At 39.4% G+C, this 19,274-nt stretch overlaps 1 protein-coding gene and 1 long non-coding RNA gene across 3 annotated transcripts in view; both read right to left on the bottom strand.

Annotated features, from left to right (window-relative positions):
* Positions 1-6,754, bottom strand: part of ANGPT1 (angiopoietin 1) — a 155,504-nt gene extending 148,750 nt beyond the window's left edge. Inside the window, exon 1 of the mRNA XM_068182959.1 lies at positions 6,003-6,754. Coding sequence (XP_068039060.1) covers positions 6,003-6,299 — 297 coding nt within the window. The 5' untranslated portion in view covers positions 6,300-6,754. The remainder of the gene's footprint in view (positions 1-6,002) is intronic.
* A 1,746-nt stretch (positions 6,755-8,500) lies between these two features.
* Positions 8,501-18,250, bottom strand: LOC137469863 (uncharacterized). 2 transcript variants are annotated; one of them, XR_010996735.1, is made up of 3 exons: positions 18,153-18,250; positions 10,642-10,856; positions 8,501-8,698 (listed from the first exon to the last, which is right to left on the bottom strand). It is a non-coding gene; the product is annotated as an uncharacterized lncRNA (long non-coding RNA). The 2 variants fall into 2 exon arrangements; XR_010996728.1 differs by lacking the exon at positions 18,153-18,250 and having other exon boundaries at positions 10,642-11,365.
* Between the last annotated feature and the right edge of the window lie 1,024 nt (positions 18,251-19,274).

Here is a 19,274-nt window from a genome sequence, read left to right as displayed (position 1 = left end):
TACCACCAGCTACTTCCAGCTGGTGGCCAGTCACTCGTGCGGTCCCCAAGGTCCAGTATTGGGGTCAGCCCTATCTAATGACTTTTTGAATGAATTGGATGAGGGGATTGAGTGTATCCTCAGTAAGTTCACAGATTGCACTAAGCTGAGTGAGAGTGTTGATCTGCTGGAAGGTAGGAAGTTTCTGCAGAGGGATCTGGACAGGCTGGATCTATGGACCAAGGCCATCTGTATGAGATTAAGCAAGGGCAAGTGCTAGGTCCTGCCCTTGGGTCATAACAACCCCCTGTAGTGGGAACAGTGGCTGGAAAGCTGCCCAGTACCAAAGGACCTGGGGGTGCTGGTTGTCAGCTGCTGAATGTGAGCCAGTGCATGCCCAGGTGGCCAAGGCCAATGGCATCCTGGCCTGAATCAGAAATAGTGTGGCAAGCAGAATTAAGGGCACTGTACGGGGCACTAGTGAAGCCACACCTCAAATGTTGTGTCCAGTTTCAGGCCAGTCAATTCAAGAAAGACAGTGAGTGGCTGGAGCAGGTCCAGAGAAGGTCAACAAAGCTGGTTTAAAGAAAAGTTTAAAAAACAGTTTAAAGGTAAGTTGTATGAGGAGCAGCTGAAGGAGCTGAGGTTGTTTAGTGTGGAGAAAAGGATTCTAAAGGGGACCTTATCATTCTCTACAACTATGTGAAAGGAGGTTGTAGTGAGGTGGAGGTTGACCTCTTCTCCCGAGCAGCAAGTGACAGGACAAGAGGAAATGGCCTCAAACTGTGCCAGGGAAGGTTCAGTTTGGATGAAAAAAAAAATAAATCTTCAATTGAAAGAGTGGTTAAGCATGGAAAAAAATTCTTCATTGAAAGAGTGGTTAAGCATGGGAACAGGCTGCCCAGGGGGTTAGTGGAGTCACTGTGCAGGAAGGTGCTCAAGAAATGACTGGATGTAGCACTTAGTGCAATGATTTAGTTAACTTGGTGATGTTTGGTTCAAAGGTTGAACTTGATCTTGGAAGACTTTTTCAACCTCAATGATGCTGTGATTCTATAATTCTAAGTTTGGGTGGGATGATGCAGGCCTGACATACCCAATCTCATTACTTTTCTCCCAGTGGTGTTTTTTTGTTTTTTTTTTTTCAGGACACACAGCACTGTGGAGTAGGTTGCTTGATTGAATGGGAACAATGAGTTCTCAGCACCCTGTATACATTTAGTGTATATCAGTTTCATTTAGACAAGCTCTTAGTGCTCCAAATGAGATCTCCCACTGGGCATCTCAGCTGGACAATTCTGATGACTAATAAATGTAATATTTTATTGTTACCAGAAATTTCCTAATTATGGCTGTCATCACTGTAAATAAACACATTCAGTTCCTACTGAACATTATGATAAAGCCTTCCCTCCAAGCATGGGAAATATGTTTTTAAGTAATTTGCTACCAAATGTGGCAACATGTGAAACTGTCCTTCAGTCTAATTCCCTGATTCTTCTGCTTCAAAAAAAACCTTAATTGCCAAATAAATCATTCTCTAATAATGTAAAGCTTTCAGACATTTCCACATTTGAAGTATTGCCTCTTTCTTGTGGGTGCATCAGAATATTCCAAGGACTTGAGCAATTTGACTAATAAAGATTTGAAAAGCAGGCATGTTTTTGGCCAATAGATTTTTGGGGGAATATAAGCAATTTTGGATTTATACTCAAACATTAATTTTCTTGGAGACAGTTTATTCCCATTAAGTTATTTTTACTCCTTAAATTTGGATTTTATACATATATATACTTGCTCATTGAGTAGTACACTAAGAAATCCCACTAATTTGTACTCCACCCTTTGTTTCACAACATTTGTGGGAACTGCACTTCAAATATCACTAGGATGAGGCTCTCCTTTGGATATGAGAATTCATTGACTTCAAAGCAGAAGGGAGCTCCCAGATTAATGAGCAGCTTCTGTGTCTTAAAAATAAATACAGGTTTGAGCTGGATGCCAAATAGTGCCCAGTTTTGGATGCAACTTTCTCACTGTTTTCTTTTAGCTCTGGTCTACCTTGAGAAAGGAAAGATTTACTGGAAAGCCATTCTTTACACAGCTCTGTTAGTAATGCTCATACATGCAGAATAGCAGATTCCAAATCCAGTGACCACCCTTTGCTTGTGAGAGTTTTCAGGAGTTCACCATGAATCTCCTGCTTGCATTTAACATGCAAATATCATGTAAACTTTTAGGTCACTTGTTACATTGCAAAATGCCCAATGAAACATAATTATAAATAAAATGAAACTTTTAACATTTCTTGTGATAGTTCATCTCATGAAAATTGGTTTCTTAATATGAAAAAAATTTCACACACACACAGTGATCGTCTCCATCTTTATATTAACATAAATTTGCCTGATAGGACATGATTACAGCTCTTTAGATCTGTACTGCTCAGGGTAGGCTCTGTCACATTTTCACTCAGCTTGCTGTGTCATATTTCCGCTCTGCTTCACAACAAGAGTGACAGGTAAGGGATTTCCCCATCTTCAGCAAACCATATAAAATCCAAGACAAAAATCAGTCATTATATTTTATTGCAGAAAACAGTAGTTAAGCCCTGATGGTAAAGACAGCACAATGGGGCAGACTTTCAGTGGAGCCACAGCACACAGTGGCAGAACTTTAGACTATCAAATGGTTACAGATATCCCAGAAAAACTGTTCATAATTTCTTTCTTTAATGATTGAATAAAGACAATAATTTCATACTTCCATACTTCCTCAGTTATAGCTGGCAAATAACAGCACGGGTACTTAGAAGAGAGAGGAAGTGGGTTGAAGCTGCTTTTTTTTTTTTTTTTTTTTGTTTATCTACCTTCTTGTAATACTTGTATGTATTAGCTTCTAATAGTATACTTTTATAGCTTTTATTGTACTCTGCTTAAATAATGAGAGAGAAGAAAAGAAGCAGTGGATCATGTAAAACTCACTCATTACTGTTATAACAATTATTGCCACCATTTGGATGTCAGGAAAACTATATGGAACACTCATCTATAGAGCTATCTTCAATGTACACTGAGTCCATCGATCCTGTAAGCTCAGCAAGCCAACAGCAACCTCCTAAGCAAGACATGATGATAACATTTCATGTAACTCCTCTTTGGCAATACTTAGACACTGCAACTAAATACCAAAGGGTGTCACGTGAGCCAGTCAGTTACTGCAAGAAAGAAAATGTGATGAACTGTTTGTTTTGAACTATCAGTATAAACATATTGCAGAAATGAAACCCAAGCTTAAACAATGGGGAAAGTTATCCGGTATTAAAATAAACAGTTCTAGGAAAATCTCTAAAAATGTTTACCAAGTCATCTTCTTCTGCAGAGTTTCTGTGCTGAGAATTTTGCCATGTCCCTGGTTTGTCAACCAACCCCAGTTGCACTGATTACAGATATGCAAATTATAATGGCCATGGCTGGGCCTTAATTGCCTATAATTGGCTCCCCAAGCAAGGGCATTTTTATCCACAATCAAGCTTGTAGATCATCAAAGAAGCAATTTTGCATTAAGAAAAAAAATTTACTTTTTTACAGAAAAGTATACTTGTTTTGCTTCTAAAAATCTGATAGTTTGGATATTAAATAACAATTTTAAATTAAAATTTAAGCAAGCCATGATTCTTACAAAATTTCACAGTAAGTATTTTTCAAATATCACAGGGGAGCATTTGTGCTCAGAAAATAATTCACTTTGCCAAACATTGGCTATGTAATTTTTTATTGAAAGTTATATATATTACCTGAAATAATAAACATATCTCTTTTATGTAAGTCAGACTATTTCTAAAATTCTTGAATATTATTTCTGATTATAAGTATTCCCTTCCAGTGAAAGACCTGCAACTGTTAATTATTCTCCAGTTCATTCACAGCAGGTGCATTGTAAAATGCTGCCTAGTGTAGAAAGTTTAGGGGGATAAATAAATGCAGAGTATAAAAATGAGGTGTGAGATATGTACATAATATATTCATTACACTTGAGCATTATGCAGGTTTTGAAAGGAAATGAGTTATGGCTGAGATGCTTTGTAGTGGCAACAGCAACAAAGCAAATTCAGTATTCAGAGATGCTATAAAGGAGCTGCATCAGCCTCATTTGTTCAGTGAGACATGGTCCTTCACACAGAGAAACAGGTCCTTTCATTCCAAGGAGAACTGACACATGGGGATACATGCACAATCCCAGTTTTATGCTAACCCCTGAGAACAAGGCATTGGGGGCTGGGAGGGAAAGGAGGAGGGGAATAGTTCTGCCCTCAGCCAGTTTTACAATCATTGCAGAAGAAAACAGTCCTAATATAAACCCCTTTCACTGGGCTTCCTACCTGTTTAATCACTTCCCTCCAAAGTGTGAGAGGACTAATCCTCAGACATGCACACTCCAGAGACTCATATTTCCTCATGATCACTGTGAAACAGTGATCTTAGTTCAGTCTCTAGTGGACAAACACAGAATAAGTTAAGTCTTAGAAGCATGATTCAGCAGGCAATTTCCTCAAGTAAAATCATATGTGTATAAAAACAGAAAACAACTTTCCTCTTTTTAGTGCTTGTCTCAGCCTGCCAAGGCACAGTAAAATAATTTATTTTCCTCTACATAAAACATCCATTTATTTCCAGCCCTATATTCCCCAAGGCAGATCAAGACATTTAAAAATGAGAGAAGTAGTCTGAAAATTAAATGCTTGGTTATATTTTCTGCACAGAATCTTTTCTCTCTTGCTATGGCCAGATATGCAAGAAAACAAATAATTTACCAAAAGCTTAGGAAATCCTCTCTAAAAATTCTAGTAGAGTTGGGGGGGGGGGGTGAGAGTCTGTATATGCTCTTTAATGTACTCTCTGAATGAAACAAAACTTGTAAATGAGATAGGTTAGCAGCAACTATGTTAATATGAAATTTCAGCCTAGATAGTAAAGTCTTCATTAGAGTTTTATTGATGTTCATTCTTAGTATGAACTTCTGTTGGAGTTAAATCCTGTATCTCTCAAATGGGTACATACAGAAGTTTTCTTGTACCAGATTACAGGACTAGTTGCATCACTCAATTGTGCAATTTTCTACATTTTGCCAGGTCAAAATGGCAGCATGTGAATGGGAATATCACAAATAGCTATATACAGACTGTTTATTTATTTTAACTAGTCAGCTACCCCAAACCATTTTCTTTACCAAGGTATGGACAATATCTGTGCAAGACATGTAATTTTACACACATAAATAATCATGCTAAGGTAACTGGGACTGCTCATATGAGTGAAATTATTCACATATTTAAGCCTTTCAGACCCAAACTTCATTAAAATAATTACTTCTATTAAGTTACTGCAACACCTTGCAACCCATTTTTCCCTTTCTAGGAAAGAATGCACATATATAAACACAAATTGAAGCAGGCTGTCAAGACCAGTGTATTCAACATGGTTAAAAATGTTTACTGTGAAGTTTTAGAAGTGCAAATGCCATATATTTCCCTGTTTCTTTCCAGCAATCAGCTGGGTAGAATAGTACTACAGGATCTGTTTATAGAGGAACAATGATATTCTTAACCCAGTGCCCTTAAATGCTGATTTTTTAAAATGCTTCCTTTTGCTGTCACAGTAGCAGGTATCCTGCATGACATCTGAGCTGAATCTGTGGACTATAAGCGGGGCTTATAAGAACTTAGTATGCTCTGTCAGTAGAGTCTCTGGAGGATTTCTGTGTCCTTTGACTCACATGCATCCATACTTTCTTAAAAAAAAACCCTTAAGAAGTCACATCTTTCAGTGAAGTGAAGAAAATCGGCTCCCAAAAGCAATGTCACTAGCAAGGGTGCACTCTGGTTAAAACATTTCTCTCCTACACAGCCAAGGACTGTATCAATGCTTATTACTTCTGTTCTCATAGAAACTAATGAAAACTTTGAACAGAATAAACATCCCCCAAAAAATCATTTCGTGAGAAACAAAAAAAGAAGCACTTACTTTTTGCAGCCACTGAGTGTAATTTTCCATCACATGTTCCAGATGCTGCAGTTTCTGGGAAGAGAAATCCTGTTCCACGTGAGGAGCATCTCTCTGAAGAGCATTTGTGTTGTACTGGTCTGTTGTGCTTTCACGACAGTTCCCGTCCTGTTCTGGCAGAATGAAAGTATAGGTGCACTGCCCGTGCTGAACCCGGTTAAATCTTCTCCCACTGGCTTCTGAACCCCGACGCTGGTTAGTACAGCCTACAAGAGCAAGAATCATTGCCAGGAAAGCAAAGGAAAAGAAAACTGACATGTTATTATTACTTTCCTTTCCTGCTTTGAGAAAAACTTTTTCTTCCTCTTTCTTTAAATTTGTTCTTAATTTCCCTTAAAGTCTTTGGAAAAAGGAGCGGAGCAGCACACTTTAACAATCAAGTTTGGATAAACTGTTTTTTTTTTTTTTTAATTTCACTGTGCGGATAGCTTCCTTAGTTAAAATTGGGAATATTTATTGCATAGTAGCTAAGATTTATTGTTTCCTCTCTGTTACAGTCCAGCATGTAGCTTGCTTTAGTCAGCTGCATATGCATATCCCAGTCTCTTTCCCCTACACTATCTGCTGCAGAACTGCTATTTTCTCTCAGGCTTCAGTGAGTTTTATTAAGGTTGCACTTTCTAGCCAAGCTGGAAGCAAGCAGCCTTTCACAAGATGACTTGACAGGAATGCGTGTATGAGTGCGCCCCTATGCTAAGGATGGCTGATGGCTCAGTACAGAGGGATCATCTTACAAACTGGCTGGATGCATGACCTCAATCATGCATGTCTGCCCAGCCCCTGCTGCACACAACTGCTGGGGGCTTTGGGCGAATTCACGTAAGTTTAATAAGTCAGTCCACCTTAATACACTTCATATGTTCACACTGACCTATTAAAATGTAGATAAAGTGTAGAAGTTTGTTGTAATCCCTCTGTAAATATACAAAGCAGCGAAATTAAAAATACTTTCAGTTCTGCTCTGCACTGTTTCTATTAAAGAATTCTAGGTCAGGCTTATGACACTTACAGGAAGAAAAAGTTAAGTTTAACCCTCACTAGGTTTATCTAATTTTCTAAGAGAGTCGTGTTTCTTTAACAGTTTTCAGAGAGCTGTTTTACATCTTATATTGAAAATAGAGTTACCAAATAGTAATTGCAAAAGGCAGTTCAGAAGGATAATAATTTTCTGTGCTTGGTATCTAAACAAAGGTAACTAATTAAAAAACAGTGAGAGATGGTGACTGAATTATTCCAGATTATCTTCTGTACCACTGCATAGTTATCACATGCATAACACCAATTTGCAAGTCTGTTTGGTCTATACAGGCACCCTATGTTACATGTGAAAACTTCCTGTGGGGCAACTTCCTCAGAATAAGGCTGTGTTAATTGCTTAAGAAACCATCTTAAACTGTCTTATGCCTTTGGTATTTGCTAAACACAAATAAAAAAATGTACAGATTACAAACAGGACTGGAATATTCATGAAATTTAGAATTTGGATCTGAGTTCCTGCACTAGTTGTTGTTAAATAAATATCGGCCAAAACTAATGTGGAGCACTTTGCATAATATTTCCCATGAAAATAAGTAGTCTTCTAAGTATGATAGTGCAGCACTAAAAAAAAATCAAGGAGACCTACTTGCACAAATACTGAGTGCAAACAACTTCAGTGCTCATGTAATTGTGACCTGTATCACAACTACCATGTCATTCTAAAAGAACTGCCTGAAATATTTAGCCAGGCATCTGTCCTGTTCCCATGAAAGCTATTCCTACTCAAACTGCAAAACATCTTGCATCTGGAAAGATATCACTGCACTTGAACCAATAAGTAATATTTCCTACAATAAAGTAGAAAAAATGAGAAATTCATATGTTGCTCTAAATTTTTTATATATCCAATATATATATAGACAGAGAAAAAAAGGAAGAATACAAAGCAAAAAGCAAAGCACCAATGCTACTGTTGCTTTGAGCAAAATCAGAATATCCTTCCACCTCTGAACTGTTCAGGCCAACTTAGCATTTGTTTTTCTGCTTCTGAAAACCATCTTCTTAGTTTGTTTTCTGCCTTGCATACAAGGTTTCTCATAACTCACCATCAACATCAGAACTTATGCTGCTGTGGTTTTTTACAGTGTCTTTGCAATTATTGTGAAATGTATTTCTGAGGTATTTGCACATCTAAGATCAGAGATTAAAAAGGAAGAAAATTGTAGGATCAGACACTGAACTGAAGGGCTAGCAAAAAAGCAGCTATTCTCTTTGAGGCAAAGCAAAAATACCAGAGCACAAACATGGCAACAATACATGCTTTTCTTGTAAGTAAAAAAGAGTACTTTATAAAAGGGCCTCAGAGCAGCTGAAAGAGGGATAGCAAAGGTGGGTGTACAAAGGCTTCCTAGATTTTTAGTTGATATTTTCAAATATGAACACACATTTACACAAATGCCTCATTCATTTTCTGCAGAGCATTTAAGCATCAGATTTATTCACATGCAAATGTGGAAAAATGAGATTGCAAATTTACAATTGATGTTTTTCAGATGAGGATTTCACAGAAGAGCTGGCTCACTTTTAGTTGCTGTTACATGGTCCCTTCCTGCTGGCTTGAGGTGGCTTCTCCTTCCCCTTCTGTCCCCTTCTTCCTGAGGGATAGCAGACATCAAGTCCTTTAAGAACCATGCAAAGTTCCCAGGCGTCTTTGACGTTTGCTTGTTTGTCTCTGGCCTAGCTCCCACCACAGCACCTGCCCCTCAGACCCCCTACCCCAGGCCCCAAAAGGATGGATCAGGGCCATGTGCAATTGTCAGGTGCCACAGCAGGGAGACGTGGCAGGGCCATGCAGCAGGCAGAGCATGTCCTGCCAGCTCACTGTAAGGCTTCCTTACTGAAGAGAATCAGCTGCCCCACCCACACCTGTCCACATCTGAGCTGTAGGAGTAGTGCCTCTGAGACATCTTGTGTGTCCAGACACGAGGGGTCTCGCACAGAGGCAGGGAAGGGATGGCAGGAGTCTGCTGGAAGCCCAGGAACCGTTCTGTCACTCCTAGTTTGCAGCCTTTCTAGCCCACTGGGAGGCACAGAAAGGGACTCATGAATTGTGATGGGATGCGCTTAAATATTTTCAAGGGCTCCTTGAAGTGGCAGCACCTCTTTTGGCTACATAAAAACTCAGCAAGCTTTAGGGCTGCTCTGGCTGACCCCAGAGTAGGAGCAATTCACCAGGGTCCCTAACTAGAATCACAGACATTCCCAGTCCTGTAACACAGGGACCAGCAAGGTCAGTTTGCTGTTTCCCCAAACACACAGCGAAATCGTGTTGATAAACACACTGAAGCAAGCAGGCCAGGTTCAGTTTACACTCCTCCCTGACACACTCGTGGTTCCCTGCCTACACATGCAGAAGGGTAACAACCAATACTGAAAAAAAATCTTTTCTCCAGATCTACAGATTATTCCATTTAATTCCACATTGCAATTTTATAAGGAATTCAATTTTATCTAAGGACAACAGATTCAGAAATAAGAAGAGTTTTTGTTTTCTAAAGTTCCCTATTCCTATTAAAGTGTTTTCTTTTTCTTGTTCTAAGTCTTGCTTTTCTTTTTGCTCTTCTTTTTTTTACAAAAATCTTGCTCAAGAGTTTCAGTGGTTTGATGTCTTATACCTGATTTGATAAATGTACAGTTTATTACTCCGGTACCATGTAGTCTATGTGACATGTCCCAGGTTTGTAAGAGCTGAAAATTTCAGTGAGATGAGGAAAAAATAGTTCTCACAGTTCAGTCAAAGTCACTGTGGGTATTTCTGCAGGACCTTACATTATATCCTGCAGATAAAATCTAAATTATTTGCCCAGGATTGCACAGTTGCTCAACCAGAAACTGAGTAGGGATGTGTTTAAAAAGTTCTTTATTTTCCTAAGACCACTTCCTCCATCACAATTATTAGTTTCATATTCCTTGAACTTTTCCTTCTGTGTAATAGGGAAGGGATGGATCCAGAGGCTTCCTTCCCAGACCATGCAAAGTCTCAAATGCATTGTTTATTTAGTAGCTATGCAAAATACGGTAGCTCACTATGTAATCAATCCTACAAGGCAAAATAAATGAGAATTCAACATCCAGATAAAGGTTACATTCACATGATATTGGTTCCTACATATCTAGAATTAAGGCAATTTAGTGGCTTTTACCAATACCTATTCATGCTCATAGTTCAATTATAGATTCTGGGAAAACAAAATCTATTTCTCTCTCTTTACATTTCTGCTGAAATACATGTTATTGCTGCAGATGAGTTGCGCTAAGGTTGCATCATGTCACACACAGTACTTGGAATTACTCCAACTCAGCTTCCTTGGTGTGTATGGGAAATCAGTGCAGAGTGGCTTCTGAGTGTAGCTGTAATGAGCAAGATTTTCTCTCTCAGTAAACCAATAATAGAGCACAAAAACATTTATTCTTAGTGTAGCACATTCCAACGAACCTCATTCTACATATATAAATTCTAGCAAATATAATGAGATCTTAAGTCTCACAATCCTGACTTATGTGCTAATGCTTCTCCAGTTATTTTGTGGAGATGGCCCCACTTATTCATAGCATACAATACCTTTATGCTTTCTTTCCTTGCTCTCCAATGAACAAGCAAGTAATCATCTCAGATAAATTTCTCCTCAGGACTGAAGCTTGTATACTCACATGAGCATACTTAAGGCATGATCCCACATCATGCTGCTTGCCAGATTCTTCCTTCAAAGGAACACAGTGATGGGTGCTCAGTCACGCCGCAGGCCAGCCCAGCTCTCCCAGCATTTGATTTCACACCTGAGTGTTGCAGTGTGAAACAAGTAAATAGCTCTGAGCATTAACAGAGTGGCAAAAAGCAGCTTTTAGAAGAAGATGGTGGTTTACAGAAACATCTGAGTTACGGTTTATGCTGCACAACCTGCCTGAATTTTGTCTCACACAGAAGGTTTATTGGATTCTTTCCAGTATGATGGCAAATGAGAGGCAAATGTTTCCTAAAAACTTATTTTCTTGATGTGGGAAAATCAAGCTGTTCTTACATTCATAAGCAATCTTTGAGCTTATGCATGTAGAGACAAAGCACATAGATTACTTCTGTTGAATTTGCTCTCATTCCCTGGGGAAGAAGGGAATGCTACAAGCATCCTCTTGTTATCTGTTTAGGGTAAGATTTGTCCCTTATTTTCAAAATTTCTGGATACTTCAGTTATTTTCAAAGACCAACCCCGACACTATCAAAGAGGATACAGTATATATTACACAGTAATGGAACATAGTGAGTTTGATATTTCTGTTTCAAAGGATAAAAATACATGTCCTACTCAAAATGCCTCCTGAAAAGAACAACAACAATCTTCCCCTGTAAAGCCTAGACAAAACCAAAAACCTGCCTGATTTTAAAAGAAAGTTATTTTGTATGCCTACAGGCATTCCAGCCCTATCATCTGAATGTGCCTTCTGTTGCAAACTAATTGAAAGTGCAGTTTGGTGGAAATTATTTATCAGCAGTGTTGTTTACTTGAATGATTTATTTATTCAGTGACTTATCTCGGTGTCATAATGCTCACCAGGGAAAATGCAGGGGACAAACAGCAATCTATTGGTGTGTTAACTTCAGCTCCTGACTCAATTTAACATGTAGCCTCAAGTGCAGTGCTACATGCATATCTGTTCTTGAGGTCATAAAGCAAGAACTACAATAGCATGATTTGCCTAGAAAGGAATAATTGCAGTCCCTTAGTCAAGTGTAAATAAGAATGATTATTCCAAATACTGGTAAAAGTTGAACCCTTAATAACAATAAAACCACTGAGGTTTCTTAAGACTCTATGGACTAGCAAATTAACATCTTTCCTTTGGAGTCTTAACTCAAATTCTCAAGATTACAGGCTTCTTCCCTAATGGAAACCAATATCCTGATTCAGGTGCTTAAAAAGCCTTGTTTCTGAGGAGAATTAGCTATATAATTGTTAGAGACACAGGACAAAATATTGGTTGCAAAATCTCTCACATTTTCCAAAGAAGAAATAGGAGATATACCCACTCTTACTAAGCAGGATGCTCCTGTAAGGTCAATCTCTCTGCTGTATCAGAAAGTCTTTTCTTCACAGGCCTATTTATAGCCCAGATCTTTCACCTCAGCAACTTCAGCAAAGAGGGAGATGATGCCACTGATAAGGATGGTCAGAGAATTTGGAGGTGAGCCCCAGATATAAATCCTTTTACTGCCTGGTATGGAGTGAGGCAGGAATCAGACTCTGGTCCTTTTGGGTTTGTGTATTCATAGCAAAATATGAGTTCTTATTCTAATTTCTTCTGCTGGTTGAGACCCATCAGCCAGACCCCCTATCAACCTTAATGACACCCTGAGCCACCAACTGCTAAATTCAGTCTTTGCTGTTCTATGACACATTTAAAATTGAAATGCAAAACATCCTCCTTCACATAGAAAAGGACGTAAATCCAGGTCAGTTTTCAGTATTTAAGTCCTACAAGAATTTATCTATTTGTCTAAAGAACATTTAGAATGACTGTAGACCTACTACTTCAAACATAGATAGGTATTTCTGATTAAGATTGATTTTCCTAAAAATTTTACCTAGAACAGACTTAGATAAAATAATCCACAGGAATAGAATTTTATTGGATATAATGCTGTGGTAGAAGTTATGAACATCAACTTTTTCTCTTGAGATTTTGTGGAGCTCTGATTAACTTCTACACACTTTTTGAAAAAAGCCTGCAAATCAAAGAGACTAGAAAAAAATGGCCTGGAAGAGATTTAATCTATACACCATAAGAAAAAGACAAAAAGCTTCAGAGAATTCACCAAGGCTTCATTTGACAAGTTTCTGTGTAAAGTCTGGTATTATCACTTTTCTAGAACAAGCATAACACATCTTCTGCATTCAGTCAAAAGAAGGATGAAACTCATCTTTCAAAAAGCTAATAGTTAATTATGTTGGTGAAATACCTGTCTTTTGATTTAGCTGTAAACTGGGAAAACAGTTTACAGTTTAAATCCTTACAGTTTAGGATTGCTATTCTTGTTTGAGTCCAACTTTAAAACAGTTATTTTAGATGTATATTTAAAAGGAGAATGTGACAAATGCAATGATGTTTCCAAAATGTATTTCATTTTAAATGAGAAATTGAGTCCCAAGAGTGAGCAATCTCAATTTTACAGCTTTTTGGATTCATGTTTTATTTTTCATGAATGGCAACATTCAACTCCATGTGTTCTTTCAGCGTTCATCCAACTTAGCTTAACATTTTGGCCAGAGTTTGACTCTAACAGGAGAAGGAGAGGCCAATAGTAATGATATTACCCAATGCAACCAGCCCAGTTTTCCAGCATCCAGAACCACCTCGCGGGTACTTGTTCTGGAGAGGATAAATAGTATGAAAGGAAGCAGAGAGCAGAGCATGAACAGTAGAGAAGTTTTTGACACAGACAATAGCAAGATTTATAACATAGGCAACCTAGCTTGTAAGCTACAGAATCCTCTGCAGAGAGGAAACACTTTAAATGCAGTAAATGGAACAAACCCAAAAACACTGCCAATGTTCTTCTAAAACCTGGTGAAAGATAACATAAAATTAATTGCATTTTAGTTGAAACTATAGGAAATATAAGCTCACAGTGGCTATGTCAACCTATCACAGGTCTGACAAGCTCAGATTTTGCAAAAAAAAAATCCTTAGAATCTTACTGTTTTCTCTGAAAGAGAGTCAGAATATCCAGTTCTTTCTCCTACAGGACCAATAGATTATGTATTTGTATTACTATGTGCATTTTCAGGAATTAAGTCAAATACTGATGGAATACTTTGATAGCAAGATTGCCATATTGGACTTCCATCTAGGTCCTTGCAGTCCCTAAAACCATGGCAGCTTCCTTACATTCAGTCTATTTATCCACTCATTCCCAGCAGCTAGGGGTTTATGTACTGGGGGACAGATATAGCAGAGAAAAAGGCAGGAATAAGCCCCCAGGAATCTGAGGTATAAGAGGTAAATAAACAGCAGTGCAGCCATGGAAAGGGAGAAGCACAGAGAGACAGTCTGGAATTAGGAATTGCAAGCATTTCTTATTTAAGAAGGTGATTTATAAATAAAATATATCTTATATTTTATAGTGTACTTTCCTCCCCACACCTATTATTTATTTTTGCAAACAGCTTCTGGTTTCACATTCCATATGTGTATAAGAGGCAGAGACTTGGCTTTCTGAGCAACATTCTGGCAGCATCCCCATAGTACCAAAATTCATCATTAACTAATTAGAAACCTCAATCAACTGGTCAAAATTATTTTAAGAGACCAATCAGCTTCTTCCCAACTGTACATGTCATTTTTAATTAGGAAACAAGAAGTCAGACAACACAAATAAAGAGCAGTGAGGTAAGAGGCTAGCTATGGTTTGTGAGCAGCTTTCCGTGGAATCACAGCAGCAAGGCACGCCAGCTGCACCGCACTAAATAGCCTCCCTGCATCCACGTGTCACACGTCTTGGATGAAATATAGGATGCACTCATCCTATACTTAGGCAGCAAGCTGTCATAATTTTATGTGGGAGAAACATTTATCAAAAATTGGCTCTGATTAATTGGCCTGTTAGACTCGAGGCATTAATAGAAGTCAGAGACAGTATTTTTGAACAGCGCTGGAAAACACAGATAGGAATCCATGTCCTGGGGACTTGGGTATTCCTAGTACTGAGGCACAGGCATTGTACTGCATATCTCTCACCAGCCCTGTGGTGCAGATGTCCCCATGTCACACTGCAGTCACAGGGAAGGAGTGCTATTTTCCCTTCAGAGATATTTTCTACCCCTTTTGTACAACCTGCTCTGGTACACATGCCCAGTGTTGGGTGTAAAACTCACTCTGCAGGATGCTGTAGGATTGTGGTTCTCTGTTGAAAGCAGGCAAAGCCACACTGTTTGAGACTGGCATGTGTAGCAGGTGACTGGAATATAGGTCCCATGCTTCTACCTCACACTAAAGATCTCAAAATGCCCAATCACTATAGGCATAAAAATGAAGATAATGGAATTACAAATATCTTTGGTTTAATCTGATGCCAGTTGTCCTATAAATGCTATAGCAACTGTGTTGAATACAAACATATTTATAAGTATAATGAGATTTGCAGCCAGTTCTTCAGCCACTTCTGTGAACACAGTACAGTGTAGGACCTGTGACACCCCAGCAATAATTCTTCTGCTGTTGTATCCCTTGGAAAACCAGCTCTGAAAAATGAGCACCAGAGCCTGGACTGTGTCCTCAGGAACATGTGTGCTTAGGCATCAGGTCACTGGAGCACCCAAGAGCTTCATTGCAGCTCATATTATATGAATAAAACACAGAATGGTTTGAAGTGCAATATTTTAAAATGAACACTTTTTTTCTCTGTGTACAATACTTACTGTACATTTCACATACATTAACCCACGGTATTCAAATGACCCACTGCCTCCAATAGCATGTAACTCAAAGATGAACTCTTAATTCACTTTGGTCATCATAAACCCATCAGCACACTACTAGGCATTTAACTACTGTATGCCAATAAAAATGTTGTTTAAATTGTTAACTGCCTGTTTAAAGCAGTAATTAATCCCCAAGATCAACACCTTCGAAATTACTGCCACAGGGCATAGATAAATATTAACCTTGGCTCTTGGGGAGTGTTGGGCTCATGACCTGGAAAGGGATCACTCTAGGTAGTTTAGGGTTTTCTCCCCTGGTTTGCCACTGAGATGTATAATTCTTAGAAGAAAAAAAATGTCAAAACCACTATTCCATTTTTAGTATCCTTGATGTAACCTTCTTATTCAGAATGTCGAGTTTTCTAACTGCAACTTTCTCTGCATATTTCCTATGAAATAATTAAACCCCATCCTTTGGATCAGGTAAAAATTATCTTGATGAAATGATGAAGAATGGGTGGGACATGACATGAGGAAATTCACATTTTTTCTTCTAAAAGGATGACCATCCCTCTCCTGTTTGGAGACTGTGCTCAGCAGATGCCCACTGAACATTTATCAGCCATGCATGACCAGGTAGGTCCCAGATCAAGAACCATGTTTATGGCACTGTATTAATTTGAGTTGTAACTGCTGGAACAAGAGAGCAGGAGGCAGAGAAGAAACACAGTAAGCAGGAGAGAAGATAGGTCTGTATCCAAGTGTTACTATTGGTAAAGTACTTTACATCCCTTGTATAAAAGGTAGAAAAAAATCAGGTGTTTATATAACAGCCATTTTATTCAGTCATTTCAGTAATTTATACAACACTGTTATTGTGCTTTATAAAAAGTACCATCTGGCCATTAATATTTTTATATAGAAAATCATTATTTTAAAACAAGTGGCTAAATGAGGACAAATTTAGCCATCAAAATTCTAAGTACGTCTTTGAAGATGTAAACCAGATCCAAGCTAGCCAGGCTCTATGGAATTTTTTTGCATGATACAGTCTTGCTCTTTAGATTCTGAAGTGTATAAAAGAAATATCCTGTACACAGATTTTTTATCTGTCCTAGCTACACACATCCAAGTCTGAAGTGCCATGAACTCAGGTTCCCTTCATGCCCTACCCGACATGACACTCTCTAAGTGGCTGGGACCACTAATAAGGGATGAAGTGCAGAGTGCAGTGACATCTGATGTGGCTCTGCCTACTCCACCCTTGATTTATCTGCTCCTGCAAGTTCTCTATTGCTCATTTGCTCTTTTTAAATAATTGTTTTTTATAAATATGGAACCATCACTCTCAATGCTGCCATAGGCAATAAGCAAGGATAAACTCACCATTCCTAAAATATACTTTAAGGTAGTTGGACATGCAAAGCAAGGCTGTGCATCTGAAGGCACTCTCTGGCACCCCTCTGAAGGCAGGGAGGCTGTCAGGCTTTGTCCAGTACAGTAGAAGCAGACAGTAAGATCTATGGGAACTGAGGAATGCTGGGGAAGTTGTAGTGCCATTATTATGTTGCCATCATACAGTTTTTCTTGCTTTTTTGAAATAAATTGCACATACCATTTGTGTTCTGCTGGGCTTGCCAATGTGTGAGGTATAAGCATCAGGAGGTGCCACTTTCTCTACCCTGTTCTGTTCAGGAGAGAAAGAAAACACATATCACTCTTCCAAAATTTCTGTAGCAAGCACTAACAATTTATATTTTGAAAGTGGTTTTGTGCTTTCCATTTTCATCCTACCAAGGCAAGATTTTCTATTTTCAACAGCATAAGAAAGGTCCTGAAGATTTGAATGGGAATATAAGCAAATATAATTCAGAGCAGAAGCGATATTAAATACTTTAAAGCAAGGCAATCTCTCAAAGGTATGTAAGCTGCATTTAAGCAGATACAAAATTTAACAAGATACTCATACAATATTTTTCATGTTCATGTAAGATTTAAGAGATGCAGTGGAGGCACATTTATAATTTTACTTTTGAAAAAAGCCCTCAAAATTAAATCCCCTCTAGGATATCCATCCTTGTAGGAGAGGCTATTTCAAAAAACATTAGTTTCAGTTCACATGCACTTATCTGTACAGGCTTTTGGAATATGTTTCAAACCAAAGGAAGTGCCAGTCACTGGAGCAAAGCAAAGTCTAGGTTGCTAGAAGTTAGTTTGATCTCTACTGCACTGTCGCTAGTATGTTTTTGCTGAATATTTGAATCATCAAATCGTTTATGTTGGGAAAAACCCTCTAGGAACATAAAGTTATCCCCGCACTGTCAAGTCCACCACTAAACGGTGTCCCTGAGTGCCCTGTCCACACGTCTTTTGTACACATCCAGGGATGGTGACTCGGCCACTTCCCGGGGCAGTCTGTTCCAAGGCTTGACAGCACTTTCCGTGAAGAAAGTTTACCTAACATCCAACCTAAACCTCCACTGGTGCAACATGAAAACATTTCCTCTCATCCTATTTCTTGTTACGTGGGAGTAGAAACTGAGCCCCACGTCTCTACAACCTCTGTTCAGGTGGTTGAAGAGAGCAACAAGATCCCATTTGAATCTGTTTTTCTCCAGGCTAAACACCCCCCAGCTCCCTCAGCCGCTCCCCGTGAGACCTGAAATAGATGCTTGAAATTCCCGTTATACCCTGATCCAAGAAGGTGGGGGTGTTTGCCGGTTTATTTGGAGACGTCAGAAGGACAGTGACAAAGCGGAATTCCCGCGGTGCGGGCAGCTCCGCAGCTCCTGGGGCTGACAGGGCTCGCTCGCCGCCCACGCGCTCCCGGAGCCGCCTTTGCCCGGCGAGCCCCGGCGCCGCTGCGGGCGGAGCGCGGGCGCCCCCTGCCGGCCGCGCCGGGCCCGGCCGTGCGAGCGGGCGCGGCGCAAAGCCCTCCTCGCCGCTGCGGAGGAGCCCTGCGGTTGAGCGCTGAGGGCTTGCCGGCAGTGGTTTGAGATGCTCCACAGAACCCACAGGTCCTGTAGCGCACCTGACCGCATCCGCCGCTGCAAATGCAGCTGCAACGGCAAAAGAGCGAGAGCGAGGGGCACAGGCCAGTGTGGGCACGGGGCGGGGAGGCAGAGGTCCCGTCCCGTGCTTAACCCTTCCTTTAGTAAATGCGGTGAGCGTACCCTAGGGTCCACGAGGCCGATTTCTGACCAGCTGCAAATATCACTAGCAGATCACTAGTAAAAATATATCCTTTGAATGACCTGCAGAGTGCACAGGAAATGAATCCTTTCTTTTGCTGCATATTTTCCCTAATTTTCTCTCATTTTCTAAACAAAGTTGAAAAAATGAATAGAGATTCAGGTTGCCAGTGAAATCTACATTTTGGCTTGCAGCTCAGTGACATTTTCTACATGTAATCGCCAACTAAAAGATACTACTGATGGAAGTGGTTACGCTGGAACAAGATGCGCAGATGCACTGTAGATGCCCCAACTCTGAAATTGTTCAAGATCAGGCTGCATGGGGCTTTCACCAGCCTGGTCTAGTGGAAGGTGTCATTGACAATGGAAGCCAGGTTGGAACTAGAAGATCTTTAAGGTCCCTTCTTCTCAACGCATTCTGTGATTCTGTGAAATTCTGTAAAAGCTTCCCACTTCAATTTTCACACTACAGCATATTTCATTATTAAAAGTATTTATTGTTCCCTCCACAATATTCAAAGCTGAAAATTTTCTAAGAGTTGGAATTAATCATCATACCAGAATGTGATTTCATGATTAGACGCTGT

This window comes from Anomalospiza imberbis, chromosome 1, assembly GCF_031753505.1.
Source record: "Anomalospiza imberbis isolate Cuckoo-Finch-1a 21T00152 chromosome 1, ASM3175350v1, whole genome shotgun sequence".
NCBI classification, from domain to species: domain Eukaryota; kingdom Metazoa; phylum Chordata; class Aves; order Passeriformes; family Viduidae; genus Anomalospiza; species Anomalospiza imberbis.
The sequence above is the reverse complement of the archived record's forward strand: the minus strand, read 5'-3'. Positions and strand labels throughout refer to the sequence as shown.